Genomic DNA, 15,252 nt, shown 5'->3' with positions numbered 1-15,252 from the left:
TGGTCCCTAGTCGAGCAAAGACGCTAAGGATGGCGGTCACCATCAGAAACCAAGTCAAGACATTGACAGCGGGTTTCCAGGTATATGTGAACCTCCCCATTGCTTGTGTGTAGCCAGAGGCAGAATACACGTGGTCAATTTCAGCGGCTGAAGGGACTTATCAGAGAGGCTGAGAAACGCCAGGATACCACTATTAACTACGTCTACTAATTAACCCAACAACCAACATGCCGGACAGAGCACTTAACGACGGAACACATGGTGGCAGGGGTCTAGTTTGAGCAAAACAAGGCTTACAAACCAAGGATATGTCCCTGTAGCAGGAGGAGTTAGGGCAACTGGAGTTTATACTCTAGCTAAATTCCAGGAGGCGTGGATATGATTCCTTCGCACAGTGTTCTCCACTCACGGATAGATGAGAAAATTGAAAATCTCCCAGCTTGGCCCATGGACAAGGATGTTGACACAATAGAATCATGAACCCTGCACTGGCGGTGGAGATATGTTGCATTGACACCTCGGGCCGCAAAACGTAAGGTCCGTGATTCCGGCCACTACACGGACAGGCCGGTATCACGGAAAGAAGCACTTGCTTCCTAATTATGCCATGTTCGCAGCGAGCAAAATTATTGGTATCATCGCTCTAGGGCGCCTCTGGAACTGGCACGGTTGGTCTGATGCTCTGACCAGAACTCGACTTGGGGCTTGGCACAGAAACGGTGCATATAGGGCTCCGACGCCAAGCGCGGCTACACCGACCCGCCATAGGTAACCTCTTCAAGGTACAATTAATCGGGAAAAATCGAGAATAGGATCAAGTGAGCAGTAGATTATGCCCGGGTTCCTGCGGATGAGACATAGCAGGCAGGTAGGAAATACTGAGGCGGAAATCAGACGTGCGATCCACATTCACTTGTCTCCAGTGCAAGCCGGCTCGGGCCAGGGTTACATAGAGCTTCGGACGGATCTCCAACACTGTCCGCTAGCGCCGAAGACCTGTCCAATATTAATATAGTACGGAGCCCGGAAAGTGGCCCCAAGTGAAAGTATATGGCATTGTTCAAGGCTTGGGATATTGAAGTCGGAGCAATAGGGTGAATGGGCTGATTTCGATATACCATGGAGGTCTTGGCTCGATCTAGTGCTTTGTTCAGCATAGGTGTAGTAGGAGGGTAGAAGAATCGAAAAACCGCGCGATTTCCTTCGTGTTCATGACCCTGATCATTATTGTGCTTGCCTATTCCATGTTAGCAACAACTGAATTTCCTCATAGGATAGTATACCCTCAAACCTGACTACACAGGTCAATCTTGAATATCATGTATCTAACTCACAAAGTGAATTCTCGACCCGCAGAACAGCAAACAGGCAAGATATATCGTAGCTAGAAGAGCTATGGCCGAGTTGGCTGACATAAATAAGGGAAATAAGAAGTGACAAGGTCGAGCGTGTGCCTTTGTAAAGATAACAATAGGTGTGGGCTGTATCTTGCTGTTAGCACAAGGGACAATCCACAATCCTACGTAAGCGATGAGAGCGGTGCCTGATACACAAGGCCACAACCAGCACCCAGGCATCGACCGTCCCGTGGAGGCACAATCATTCCCTGACCAATCATTATCGCTGCTCGCAAGAAGTACCATGACACAACGCATAAATAGCTCTCACAAAAACATATGAAACATTTCGAATGTTCCAAAATGCATCAAAACAGTCCTACTTGCATTCTGCACTGTATTTGGCAGTCGAGCTTTCTCTCCGCGCGTTACGACTTGTGCCCCACTACGCCATTCCTCCAGAACCGACTCATCAAGATCGGCGACATTAATTCCACTCCAGCCGTGCTTGCCTTGATTTCCTTGCATGTGGCCGAAATCAATCGCATGGTCGGTTCCTATGATATTCTTGACGTTTAGAGCCTGCAAGAATCAACTGTCACTTTTTACTCTCCCTGGGAAGGCCATGAGTTAATGGGAATTGGAGCACTCGAAGAATTGTCACCAACACATGGTGAAGTGAAATCAATGAGGGCAGTCGCAGCGCATTTTCGCAAAAGAGTTGGGAGGGTTATCGTCGAGCATCTCATCAAGGTGGCGAAGGAAAGAGGATATACCAGATTGAGTTTAGAGACTGGGATAGACTCTTCGTTTGAAAGCGCAAGACGTTTCTATACTAACATGGGCTTTGAGCTTTGTGATCCTTATGGACCTCTGGCCCCATGCCCAGATAGTTCTTTCATGACTCTGGAGCTAGAAGCCTGAAGTCGAAGTACCGGCAAGCTTCAGCGGGAAGTCAGCAGCGAACTCCGATCCGCAATGTTTATATTAGTAGATAGACAGAAGACATCATTGCCATACGGCGATTTAAGAGCTTAATTTAGATTAACCACTAGTGATAATCCCATGCGGCTGATAGGACAACTCCTCTGTCAAGGGTAATAACCAGAAAACAAAGTACCATGACCGGAATCCCAGGCCAGACGGGCAGCTACTGGAAGCTTCAAGGATATTGAAAGGTTCGTACCGTCATCTGTTCTTTACTCTAACCAAATATTGGTCCGTGACACGATGTCCCCACACACGAACCTTGCCCAGAACTATTGCCTTGTTATTGGAGGATTTGAGACAGGGAGTGGGTAAGTGAAATGTCTACTTGTTGCGGAATACAATGTGGTTGTGACTGGTTGAGGGACTTGGCAGTGTGGCTGTGCAGCAAGTCTGGACTTTATATCAGGCGGGTCATCCCTCAACCTGATCTCAGAGGATTGGATTTGATTACACAATGATTAGGTCTCGACGTTTTACGTCGACTTACTTATATGGTCTACTAATTTAATATGGACAGACTGACTCAATGCTCGTTCTACGAAAATTCAGATTGAATAACTGCAAATATGGCAATGTTCATAACTCGTAAATGCTGACAGACACTCGGATCCGACCAGCACAGCGCAACGACTGGCTGGGATCTATCTCATGGCAGCGCGTTGCATCGTCCGATCGGCGGCCAAGACGCGGTATACCCGCATCAAGTCCTCCATCGAGGCCAGCGTATCCGGATGTTCCTTCCCGAGGACCATCTCTCTACCGCGGACGGTCTGTTCCGCCACTTTCTCTGCATCGTCCCATCTCCCTTGGGACTGGTAGATGGCACCGAGATTCGCCATTGTGGTCAGCGTATGGGGATGCGCTTCGCCAAGGGACCTCTGCATCAACTGCAGCACCTGGAAGGTCATCCGTTCCGCTTGAGGCGATCTACCTTCCAGCTGATATGTCAACGCCAAGTTTGCCATCGCTGTCAAAGTATACGGATGCTCCTCTCCAAGACTTGTCTTCATAGACGCCATGGCCCTTGCCCCCAGTCGCGCCGCATCCCCAAGCCGCCCCTGACACCGATACGTGAGGGCGAGATTGCCCACCGCCACCAGCGTCTCTGGATGATGCTCCCCTAGCACTGCTTTACTACCGTCCACGACCTTCACCTCCAACTCCTCTGCCTCCTTCAACCGCTGCATGTCGCGATATGTGGTCGCCAGATTCGCCATGGAGCTTAGAGTCAGGGGATGCTTGCTCCCTAAACAAGCCGAGCAGGTGTCCAGCACCGTCGACTGAAGCCGTACCGCCTCCTCCAACTTCCCCTGTTCCCGGAACGTAACACCCAAATTCGACTTCCACGTCAACGTAGACGTGTGCGACTCGCCGAAGAGCATCTCGGACCGCTCCACCACCCGTCGCTCCCATCGCTCCGCGTCATCGTACCGCCCCAGGCCGGTATATGTGGTCGCCAAATTCCCGATGGAACTCAATGTGGACGGATCGCCGTCTCCCCGCGTCCGTCCCTGAACCTCCAACAGTCGCAATCCAATCGCCTCTGCCTCCATAAAGCGACCCTGTTTCGCATACGTGGACGCCAAATTCGACATGGAATTCAACGTCTGTGGATGCTCCTCGCCCAGTACTCGAGTCCGAATCTCAGTCACTCTTCGCCCCAGTTCCGCGGCTTCCGACCACCGACCCTGGCCCCAGTACGCGGCCGCAAGATTACTCATCGCGGTCAGGGTGGAAGGATTCTCCGAACCGAGCAGGGCAACCCTTGCATCGACGACGAGTGTCCCAATGTCCGCGGCTGCCTTCCACTGTCCATTTTCCAGGAAGGTCACGACGAGAAGGCCGAATGTGTGTGCGGTCGCGATGGCGTCATCGTTCGCGGCCTCGCGCAGATTGGCGAGTGCGGAAAACAAGCGCGATGATTCGTCCGTCTGGCCGCGGGACAGATATGTGTTCGCAATGGTGGTTACGGCGGATAAAAAGGAGCCATTCGTGGGTGTGGCCATCGATTTCTTTGTTCCGTGACGGGGGTTTATTTATTGGAATTTATCGCAGTGAAACAGATAGGGAAATAAGAAGGACAGCACGGAAGAATAAATCCGCCAAGAAAAGGCACCGAAACCGCGGGGGAAAGATAAGGCAAACACGCAATCACCTCTTCAATCAAACTTCAACTATCGTCAACTAAAGCACGTTGGTGGAATTGTCCTGGGTTCGCCGGTTGTCGGAATTTGCTAAGGTCTCGACGATGGAGGGATACGGCACTATCTCAAATTTGACCATAACGAGGGTTGGCCTGCAGTGGTCACCTGCTCTGGAGGAATTTCTTTTTTTATCCCGAGTGTCATCACCTCCTGAATTTGTATGGTGAACGGCTCTTCGCGGCTCCATCTGTAAAATTATCCTTTCTTCTCCACCCCCTCAGCCCTACTAGGCTATGTTCTATCGTTCTAATTGGTGGAGAACGACCATGTGGGGGTGGTTGTCAGGCAACCATATTTTGACCAATGGTGGGAGACGATGGGGGTTTGCTCGGTTTGTCTGTTTCTCTGTCGTACCGTCCATGATACCTGTATTGTATTTATGTAACTGAGTCAGATGTACTTCTTGTCCTGGACTTCAGAGTATATTCTGGGTTTAAGTGAAGAATGTGCCTGTTATATTGGATATACATGGTGATGTTGTGACCGTATATATGTATGAGACATACATCTTGTAGAATTGGGTACACCTTAACCCATGTTTACCATTGATATATATTATCTTATCAGATGGACATCTCTCTGCACATGCAAGAATAACTGACCACCTGAACTTATGGTATAAATCGAGGCTCCAGGGGACACCGTGACATTTCTGGTCCCTCATGGTAACAGAAAAGAGGAATGCGTGGATTTCTCTGGCTCCGGCGTTGTTTGTCTATGCTGATATTTGAGCCACATAGGCTTCGTCAGAGCAGTCCGATGCATTGTCCATGAGGATAACCTCCGTGCAATAGTATATAATTCAAAGTGCACTCTTTCCACAGAGACCACAACATAATGCATAAAATCATACAGCGCACTTCGGTCACCAACTGATAAAAGGGCTACATAGCATTTTTTTGAACACAATAAAGTCCTATGTGCAGGTGTAACCAAATCCTTCAATCCCGTAGCCAGGACTATGTCTTTATTCAAGTATAGCCTACCCAATTCATCTACCCATGAACTAAGATTAGTTTCTATACTTATATTATTCAATTAAACTGTATTACTGCAGTGCCACCGCCCCCTCAAAAGAAGAGCACTCCCGACTCCACAACCCAGTCCCAAGATCATCAACGACAATCTCCAACGTCAAACCCGCATCCGCACAAGCCTTACGCAAATCCTCCTGAAACTCCTCCCATCCAGTACTATAATTCTGATCCCACAATCTCCAAGTAATACTCTTCAACCCGGGTGTATAAGCACGCCAATTAGAAATAAACTTCCGAATCAGATCATTAACCTCATCCTGCTCCCACTCAAAATCATAAAAACATCTCAGATCTTCCCTTAAACACAAATGGCGTATTGATTTCGGCAAGAGAGGGCCCAACTTGGGAGCATCTTGCATATACCAACCCATAAGAACAGAGAGGGGTATCTCCGCAGATACCAGATTCGGGAAAGAATGTAAGATATCCCGGAATGAGTCGTGAAAGTGATCCTCTTCGCCATCCCAGTAGCGGTCTCCCAGGTTGGATGGGTAGAGTTCTACTCCCAGAGAGAGTTGGTGTAGGGTCTTGCTTACGGACTTTAGGGCGTTAGCTAGTGTGGGTGCATCTTGGAGAACTAACTCTCTGCCCCAGGCGTAGGCCATCCCAAGGTGGAGGTTTCTTAAATTGGGCGTCCGGGAGAGTAAGAATGCGACGTCGTCTTCGGAGATGGTGGTTCGTGCGAGGATGAGTGTTTCTAGTTTGCTGAGGTCGAGATCCGGGACTGTTTCCCTTAGTCCTTCAATGTCTCGGAGCCATATATTCAAGTGACGTAACGAGGGGAGACAGAACCAGGCCATGAATTGGTCCGGATTATATGGAGGATAGCTATCGGGTGATTCGTCACTGTATATATCCTCACTTTCGGCGATGGGGACATTGCCCCCGTAGTCTACTACCTCAAGATGTTGGAATGTGGAGAGTACTCCGTTTGGGGAGAAGAGGGCCTGCTTGAGCATGATGCCTGGGTACCCGTCCCACCAGACCAATGAATAGTCCAGACGTAGGGACTTTAAGTTGGGAAGTTGTGACAGGAAGATGGCGGCGTAGCAGTAGATGTTCCCGCCATTTAGGGGTAGGTGCCAGTCATCGACGTCGGGAAATCCGGCCCGTCGGACAATGTTCATGGATTGGTCGATGACATCGCGGAAATTCTGGGACTCTGTTTCCCAATCTATCTCCGGCTGGGTGTCTTCCCAGTGTCCTGGTTCGGAGGATACAAGACTGAGATGTTGGATATAAGATGCTATATCGGGGTTGTTGAATATCAATTGCAATAACTGCAGTAGTCGGCGCAAGGGCCGGGCGCTCCAGTCTAGGGCAATATCGCGGTAGGCAAACGGTGTAGCCGATGCGCGGAGGTCTTTGCAGATAGTGGACACAGTTAACGAATCTTCTGAGGAGAGCTGATCTAGAATAGATACTAGACAATCTGTGGGAAGTTGAGAAAATGGCCTTGTTCGATTAGTAGTCTGCTGAGTTGAGAGGCAGGACACGGACTTACTTGTCTTTTTGCGAGGTTGTGCTGTTGGTAGCCATTTTGTGGAAATGGGAGGTAAAGCTCCTTCGAGAAAGAAGGCCGAGAAGGGTAAGCGTGAGACCCTTATTGTGATCCTGCAAGCGACGATTGCGAGCTAGTGTCGACCATACGAGGCGAGTAACTTTGGGGCCAAGAAGTGGATTTACGCAATTTCGGAAGGTAAGAATGCAGATGGGCTGCATATGGTGTATGACTACACTTTGGGTAATTACTGGAGGAGCTACCACACAGTAGGAATCGTCTATGTCAATTGTAAAGTGAGGCCCTTTGTGGGGAATGAAGAAACACGAAACTGGCAATATTTGACACGATCATGTGATGGATGGACCTGTATATAGACTCTAACCAATCTTAACGAGCGATTCAGTTGAATATTAGCTCATTCAGGGGTACAGTTGCAGCTGATCTGGACCCACGCCAAGGGTAACCGACAAGCGACAGCGGTTGTCAGGTTCTTTCCCCCTCGGCTCGTGCCGAAGCGTCGGGAAGCTGCCGATAATTGAGATCGGGTCGGCATCTCCCCACACGTGCAAATTGATACCTTGAAGTTATACCGAGTCCCGACTAACTGATTCACAGCCTCTACAATCACCATTAGTGTTTCGGGAGTATGTTTATTCATACTGTACTAGTTACTAGCTCTAGCGGAACTATTCATCGTCTTAGCTTCCAGATATGGGTATGGTTTACGTAACGAAACGTAGTCCTTCTCATAGCATAGTTACTTACGACTAGTAAGAGGAACGCTTTAGGGAGGTCATGCTCGCAGGTGCTCACAATTCAGTCAGCTACTATATAACTGCAAGATTAAGTTACTATTGATGCATGACTCTCGTGCCTTTGACGTAGTCCAAGAACCTTCATATGAGAGAAACTGGATTGGAATGAAATCCCATAGTGTTAGGATAGGGGCCTTGACCAAGCCATATCCACATCACTCCGGAACGACGATCTCTAGCTTGGCGGGCAGAGAGGGTCGCAACGACTCGGCTTCTACCCGATATACTAAACTTGTTTGATATGCTGGACCCTGGATCTCATGATGGTCTGTTCGCCTTGTTTGTATGTCCGCGTAGAGGCATACAGGTAGTATAGTCCACGCCAAGTGCAATAGCAATGCGTAGCTCCACTATCGGAAGTAAAGTCAGTTCCGCAAGATGAGAGATATGCAGGGGCTGCTGAAGACATTGCCTGGGCGAGTGCCGAAGTCACAGATGGACTGAGTGATCAACATCGAAGTAGCCGCAACGGTATCGACAACTGTTTTCTCGTCAGACCTCAATGTAGATAGCAACAGCTGGAAACAGCATAAATACCTCTACATTCTATCCGTCTCCAAATCAGAATCTCAGCACTCATTCTTTCATTTATCATTCTTTCTATCAATTTTTTTCTCTCACTGCAGTCAATCATTGGAACAATTCTTTACTATACCCTAATCCCAACCCCTACGGGGCTAATTCCAAAATGCTCCCAAAAATCTGTTACTTCCTATTCTACCTCTTCCTCACCCTCGTCGCAGCCACCCCGGTGGCATTGGAAGAGAGAGCCCCCAAGCAGGCCCCCTCAGATCTCGGCATCAAGCGCCAGGTAATCGACAACGTCAACAAGCCTCCCAAAGCAAGCAAAAGTCAATTCATCGAGTACTCCTCCATCCTCACCTTCAAGGACGGTAGCAAAATCACCAATGACCATATCGTCGGACTCGCCAAAGCCGCCTGGGAGGAGATGTACAACGAGCACATGAAGAAAGACAAGAACAGCGTTGACGTACCCAGCGTCATGACTGCAATGAAAGTCGGTAATGAGGTCTATCTTGCGTCTAGCATGAAGGGCGGCCATAGTCGTTATATCTACGTGGAGAGGGAGGATGGAATGAAGCCTGATTCTGGGAAGAAGACTCCTGGTACTGATAAGAAGCCTGGCTCGGATAAGAAGAATCCTGGAGACAAGAAGAATCCTGGAGACAAGAAGAATCCTGGAGACAAGAAGAATCCCGGTTCAGACAAGAAGACTCCTGCGGACCCGCCAGCGGAGTTCTATGGTGAATTCACGAGTGTTTTAAAGGACAATGCTAAGGATGTCATGGAAGCCTTGATCGACGTCAGCAAGCAGAGCCAGGGCCACAAGAATGGTAAGACCGCCGCGGTGGAACAGGCGGCAACGAGCTCAGCGAATGGTCAAGGTTCGAAGAACACAAAGGGAGGAAACCCTCCTAAAGATCCCACCATCCTCCAGCATCGGACTAGTGCCAGCTGTGGCGAGATCATGGTATCTCTCGAGTATCGCTTAGCTCACAAGCAAGACACGCTGAGAAGGAAGACTCCCAAGCCCAAGATTGTTGCATGGGCTGGGAATAAGAAGACGGGAAAAGGGGGCAAGATCATGGATCCTTGTGGTAAAAATTCGGGTAAGCAGGACAATGATGCATGCGGCGAGAATTGGGGTTGTGCTGCTTTTACCGGGCCAGCAGGCATGGATTTCGATGTTATCCGGTCGACCAACCCGATTGATCCTAGCACCAAGGGCTTTCCAGAGTTCACCCATAGGAATGTGGACTTTCCCACGCCTGCCAAGATTCCGTCGCAGTGAGCTTGAGTGCCCTATGAATTCGGTCAATAAGACATTTGGTGTAGGTAAACCTTACAAGATGTTGCTGTGGCATGTGGAGGACGACCCAAAGTATTATTAACAAAGGCGGGCTTCATATCTGTACACACAGCCTCGGACAGATAAAAACAGCATACGTTATCAAAGGGGACTATGTTAATAGTATTATCAACAATAATATCGAAATCTAAAAGCTTTGGGGTAGAAGAGTGATGCTATAATACTAATATAGTCAACGTTGTTATACCTGCTGCAAAATGAGAAAACAGTCTGGATCACGCCCGAATCCCCAACATCCCCATCGACATCGCAATACGATCCATCCAATCCTCATTCCCACTGGGATGAATCTGATACGAATCCCTCAGATACTCCGGATCAAACCGAACCTGCCATTCCTGCACATTCCCATTCAAGGCACTCCACGGGTTCGGCGATGGCAAGCCAGGCGTCTCAGGATTGTCCCACGGCTTTGTGAGATAGTACCGCCGAAGGAGGTCCGAGCGAAGTACGGTATGCAATTGAGATAATAGTGACATACCCAATCGCATGCCATACAGCGAGGACTGCGCGAATGGATCTACAAAGTCCCAGGGTATGGGACCGACGAATCTCTGCCAGGTTAAAACTGGGGCTTGGCGTTGATGAGCGAGCGCACGTTGGAGCTCCTTTTGGAGCTTATTCAGACGAAAATGGCTGAACTCAAGCTCACGCAGTACACGTGACTTTTCATTGGGGTTGTCAATTTTGATCATCTTCTGTGTTTCGACTAGCCATCCGGGACAGGAGGCGATCTCTATAAATGCTCGATCGACGATGAGTCCGAGCTCGCTTCGTTTTGGGCTCTGGCTTTCGATATCGGCCAACTCGCTGAGAAACGCCCTCCATTGTGGCTCGCCGAGGAAGCAGTGTTCCCCACGGATCAAAGAGTCGGCGACCAAAAAGGCCCGACAGGATTTCAACAAGGTTAATCCAAACCCGGACCGGTGGACGTCTTGTCCACGCATCTGGATCATCGTCGCCAGTCCGCGCGTATGCGTCAGCCATGACGCCCCCGTAATCCCGTCCACCATCTCATACATAGTCAACAGGATACCAGAGGCAAGAGCCTCCTCCGTAGTAGCGAACTTTGGATGCTGAATCACTCCAGCCAAATAGTTCAAAGCCCGGCTATACATATGTCGACTGCAAGTAACCTTCTCCATATCATGATACTTCCGGCCAATGAAAACAGTCGCCAGCGCGCGGTACGCCCAGACCAGCGCCTGGGGTGCAGTGAGAAGCGGACGTCTCGCATAATCGATCCAGTTGACCTCAACGCGTTTCCCACAGGAGGCGAACTGGGCGGGGAAACTGGTTAGTAGGAACGTGCAAAAGACCTCCTTCTGTTGCAGGTCTAGAGCTGCGGCCGCTAGGTTCGGCTCCACCCGTTCGTCGATGCTTTGGCGCGCTTGGACCAGGGCAGCTTCTGTGTGGGGTTGGAGCTGGCTCCGGGTGTTTCGTTGCTGGTCTTTTTGGATCGAGCCTTTGGTTTGGTGCATGAATTTCCACCGCTTTTCGTAGCCGGGGCAGTCGAGATTCCGCTTGGTGCATTGATTACAGAATGGTTGGGTCAGGTCGCACTGTGGGTTTTGAACTTGTATTAGAGAAGATGCTTTCTTCTTGCATGCAGACGTAGATCCCCGCGATTCTATCAGGAGAGCAGGGATTTGGGTCCTTACTCCCTTCAAGGGAAATAGACTCAATAAGAGCTGAGACTAACCTTGACCCGCCTCCGCAAACATGTCCGACACGCATTGCTTTTCGGAACTCCGACCATTCTAGTGTACTCTATATGGAACGACGATCGGGTGCTGTGTATGCAGTCGTTGACGATATGTCGCTGGTGTCAGCTCGAAGAGGAAATATGCTGAGAATACGACCGCAAGTGGGGGCCCCTGACAGGGTCTTTTCCCTGCCCAGACCAATTCTACCTGATCGAGCATGGATTGGCATGGAAATCGCTTTATGGAGGTTGTTTCACTCTCGATATGGTTAGTGGTTGCTGTTTCGATCGTGGGATTGGTCGAGAATACGAGCCCCACTTTATTGGGCGAGTGGATGACTGCATTGACAAGTCTGGATTAGAGTATGCCATATAATCTCAACAGAAAGAAAGCCAAACCTCACTTGAGTAGTATGTATCGGAAAAACTAAGAAGGGTGGGGCCTGAGGTTTCTCTCTCGTCGTTGATTTAGGGTTTGCGTTGGACTTCCACGTGCTCAAGAATATATACTTCTGATCGCGCGTTCCTCAATGAGGACATAATTAAATACAACGTCTTAATTATAAAATCTCATAGTATACTCTCTAAAGCATCAAAAGTAGCAAACCTCCTTAAACTCGCAGTCGTGTCATCAAAAGTCGTAGCACCCAGTTCGAGCACCCCGTCTTCTGCTCAAGGGACCCAATCTCACACATGATATCCTTCATTAGCTTACCCAGTATCAAGTGTGTATACTCCATGCTTCCAGCCTGCTTGAGCTGTTCAAGGACACATTGTTTGAGGGGCAGACTCATGCCTCCCGTGTTTCGTGATTCCCGCAAGATGCCACGTAGTTGGAAGTTTCGTGGTTGCGTGGTAAGCGCATGAACTAATGGAAACGAATATTTGCCCTCGTCGAGGTCTTCGCAGAAGCCTTTCTGGATTGCATACTGTAATGTAATTGTCAGTATATAGGAGACGAAGCCAATGGTTGGTAGCTTCTCACGTCTTCTGTTAGATTCTTATAATCGTCGCGAATCTGGAAGTATTGACCCAATAGGCTGACGAGCGAGTCAAGTGTGATAGTACTATTGAGGAAGAGATTAGCATTGACCTATAGCATTTCCAAGATCTGAAAAGAGTTGTACCTGTTATGTTGTGTCGATGCCTTTTCCGTCATCAGCCGAGTAAGTAAACGAAAGAGACCGCCTGTTTCTTAAAGGAAATAATCATCAGTACACGACCACAGACACGTAGAGGAGAATCAGGTACTTTGACTAATCATTTCCAGGTATTCATCCTGTGATGGACACTCGCCCTGTCGAGTCCAGTAGAGATCGAAGCTCTGACCGATGAAAAGGTTCCGCATCTCTTCGACAAAAACATCCATGCACCGCTGATTATCGAGCTGTCTTACTTGATGCATGGCCTGTATTAGTAGGTAATTCGCTGAGTTGATGGTTTGGCCCTGGCCGAAAATTGTATGTGCTGCTGGTTGACCCCGACGGAGTGGCGATGAGTCTTCGATATCGTCTAACCTAGGGTTGAAGGTGAACCGTCAGCGTTTGCTACTTTGTTAAAGTCATATCAGACATGAAGATTGTGCCAGCTCACAATAGAGACGCGTTATGAAGCGTTTCTGCGATCGATTTGACGCGATTCACGACATCGTTCGGAAGCACCAGCCAAACATTCATCGCATCAACGAATGCTTCTCGGACACCTTTGGACGGAAGGGAGCGAATCTAGTCGGCCGGACCTAAAAGGTGCTGAATTCCAGGTTTGGTCAGAACCACATTTTGAATTACATCTACTATGATGAATTGCGAAGATTCCTACCTCCGTACCCAGTTGCTCCGGCTTAGGTGACTCAGCTTCTTCCTCGATTGCATCAATAGAAGATACCGAGGACCTTTTCGAGGAATTATCATCGGCAGTCCATACCGGCGACTTCTCCGATCCGGTTGTATTCGAGCCTCGTTCATGCTCCACAGGGTGACCTAACACATTAGTTGCCGTTTCAGAGCACATTTCATCCTCCAGAAGGCGGCCTGCCTCGTCGCAAAGCTCGGGATGATACCGGGGACAACGCAAACTCCAGGCTATATTGCCAGGAATCTGGTAGGCCAACGCTCGTAAGTAAGTATGTAATTTGGCGGCATTGCGTCCTTCACCCGCGATGAACTCCTCCACACGCCTCTGGTATTCTTCCTCATACCGGTTTGTTACCTCCCACACCAGTTTCTTTGCAGTGGCAACATCAACATTGTTCCACTGCATAAAGAGCCAGACGGCGTTTGTCATGGCACCTTCATCGGACTGTCTCTCCTGAAATTCCTTCCACTCAACGTCAAATGAAAAGTAATCGTTCGCTAAGCCTAGCGCCGCATAACAAGGTTTCACAATAGGGGTAACAGTCTCAATCTCTTCCTCTGTCAGCAGGATGCCCATGCCAAAGCGCATCAACGTGTCAACGAAACTAAGATTTGTTAGAATTTGGATACGGACAAACTTTCAGATATCCGTATACTTACGGCGCCCCAGTGTCAATGATTCGGTAGTTCACATAATCCTCTAAATTACTGAACGGTTTTGCTTTATCATGCCTTGCAGTTGTAGCGATCATCGTTTTCCAAGAGTCAAGAACCACTTCCGCGCATGTTGGATCAATGGAGAGTAGTTCGAGCATCATCTTGGACTGAATCTGTTTTGTTCCTGATACCGATCGTATAGTTCTGTATTCCGTTTCATCCAGGCCGATATTATCCGCATGTGTGTTTAACTGTATTTTGTAGCGTGTTAGACTCCAGCTACCCCTAGCAGTATCAAAATCAGTTTGTCCGTGTTTACTTACTGTTGCTTTGGCAGACGACTCAACAACATTATCGTACAAAAATGCATCTAGAGAAAAAGGAGTTCCGTTGTTAGCATAGGCTAAACTATAAGAACCTATAGTGAGATTATCCATACACTCGAAGATGTAACTAATGATTGCAAGTCTGTCAGGCTTGCACAGCGGGAGGACCACAGAACCGAAGTGACCTTCGTAAGGATTCCAACTTCCCCATCTCTCGATAGGACCGATGTACTTCACCCAGTCTGCTCGGCACTGGAGGGAGCCTAGGTTTGCCTTCTCCTCGTACTTGTGCCGGCGCAGGGCATAGTGGCGACAGAAGCCTTCAATATCCGGCGACCCGCGCTCAACGCGATATGATGTGTCGTCTTCAAAATTCGAGATTGTCTGTTCCATTGTATCGGTTCAAGACTCATTGGAGACCTGTGGATTCGGAAGCTCGACTTCATCATGGCTCTTTTAAATAGAAACCCATCTAGCAAGTTGCCAGACAGCCTGCACATTCATTACATGATGGCGCAGTGGCTCGTCAACTGTGATGAAATTGGCCGGATGGATGAACCGCCCTATAATCCGGCTAATGTGGATCCGACATTTAGCCCTCGGAAGGAGTTTAAGCAAGCTGTTTCGACCCTGTTTTGACGAACCTAGTTGAGCCGAAAACCTGGTCGAGATTGTCGATCCCCTGCACAAAGATCTCGAAATGCTAGCTGTGAGTGGCTCGCTAAGTGGATCGTCACCGGGAACACGAACCACGGCTCTCAATCTGCCAAAGCTTGGTCCACTCGGTCCCGCCAGTTCGGTTTATGGTTTGGCAGAGAACGCTGCGGAAAAAGGCGCCGCCCGATATTGATCACAGTTTGACGTCAATGTTGTGAATGTTGCTCGGTTCTTGGCGCGCGATTTTGACATCCTACCAAGGCTGGATGGCAACAA

General features: G+C 49.0%; 5 protein-coding genes across 5 annotated transcripts; 1 reads left to right on the top strand and 4 right to left on the bottom strand.

Annotated features, from left to right (window-relative positions):
* Positions 1-2,968: 2,968 nt before the first annotated feature.
* Positions 2,969-4,333, bottom strand: AO090038000491 (uncharacterized protein; the record flags this gene model as incomplete). Its single annotated transcript, XM_001825356.1, has 1 exon — positions 2,969-4,333. The coding sequence occupies one exon, from the start codon at positions 4,331-4,333 to the stop codon at positions 2,969-2,971; it is 1,365 nt and encodes a 454-aa protein (XP_001825408.1).
* Positions 4,334-5,579: 1,246 nt separating this feature from the next.
* On the bottom strand, positions 5,580-7,290 carry AO090038000492 (uncharacterized protein; the record flags this gene model as incomplete). Its single annotated transcript, XM_023238260.1, has 2 exons — positions 5,580-6,792; positions 7,073-7,290. The coding sequence occupies 2 exons, from the start codon at positions 7,288-7,290 to the stop codon at positions 5,580-5,582; spliced, it is 1,431 nt and encodes a 476-aa protein (XP_023093163.1).
* Positions 7,291-8,575: 1,285 nt separating this feature from the next.
* AO090038000493 (uncharacterized protein) lies at positions 8,576-9,700 on the top strand (the record flags this gene model as incomplete). The annotated part of the gene is made up of 1 exon (XM_001825358.1): positions 8,576-9,700. The coding sequence occupies one exon, from the start codon at positions 8,576-8,578 to the stop codon at positions 9,698-9,700; it is 1,125 nt and encodes a 374-aa protein (XP_001825410.1).
* A 293-nt stretch (positions 9,701-9,993) lies between these two features.
* Positions 9,994-11,537, bottom strand: AO090038000494 (Zn(II)2Cys6 transcription factor domain-containing protein; the record flags this gene model as incomplete). The annotated part of the gene is made up of 2 exons (XM_001825359.1): positions 9,994-11,340; positions 11,481-11,537. The coding sequence occupies 2 exons, from the start codon at positions 11,535-11,537 to the stop codon at positions 9,994-9,996; spliced, it is 1,404 nt and encodes a 467-aa protein (XP_001825411.1).
* Positions 11,538-12,094: 557 nt separating this feature from the next.
* Positions 12,095-14,712, bottom strand: AO090038000495 (bifunctional terpene synthase/polyprenyl synthetase family protein; the record flags this gene model as incomplete). The annotated part of the gene is made up of 9 exons (XM_023238259.1): positions 12,095-12,412; positions 12,469-12,550; positions 12,611-12,671; positions 12,735-13,000; positions 13,077-13,185; positions 13,271-13,941; positions 13,997-14,244; positions 14,317-14,363; positions 14,412-14,712. The coding sequence occupies 9 exons, from the start codon at positions 14,710-14,712 to the stop codon at positions 12,095-12,097; spliced, it is 2,103 nt and encodes a 700-aa protein (XP_023093164.1).
* Positions 14,713-15,252: the final 540 nt, after the last annotated feature.

This window comes from Aspergillus oryzae, chromosome 6 (assembly GCF_000184455.2).
Source record: "Aspergillus oryzae RIB40 DNA, chromosome 6".
In the NCBI taxonomy this organism is placed as follows: Eukaryota; Fungi; Ascomycota; class Eurotiomycetes; order Eurotiales; family Aspergillaceae; genus Aspergillus; species Aspergillus oryzae.
This window is presented reverse-complemented; position numbering and strand designations above follow the sequence as displayed.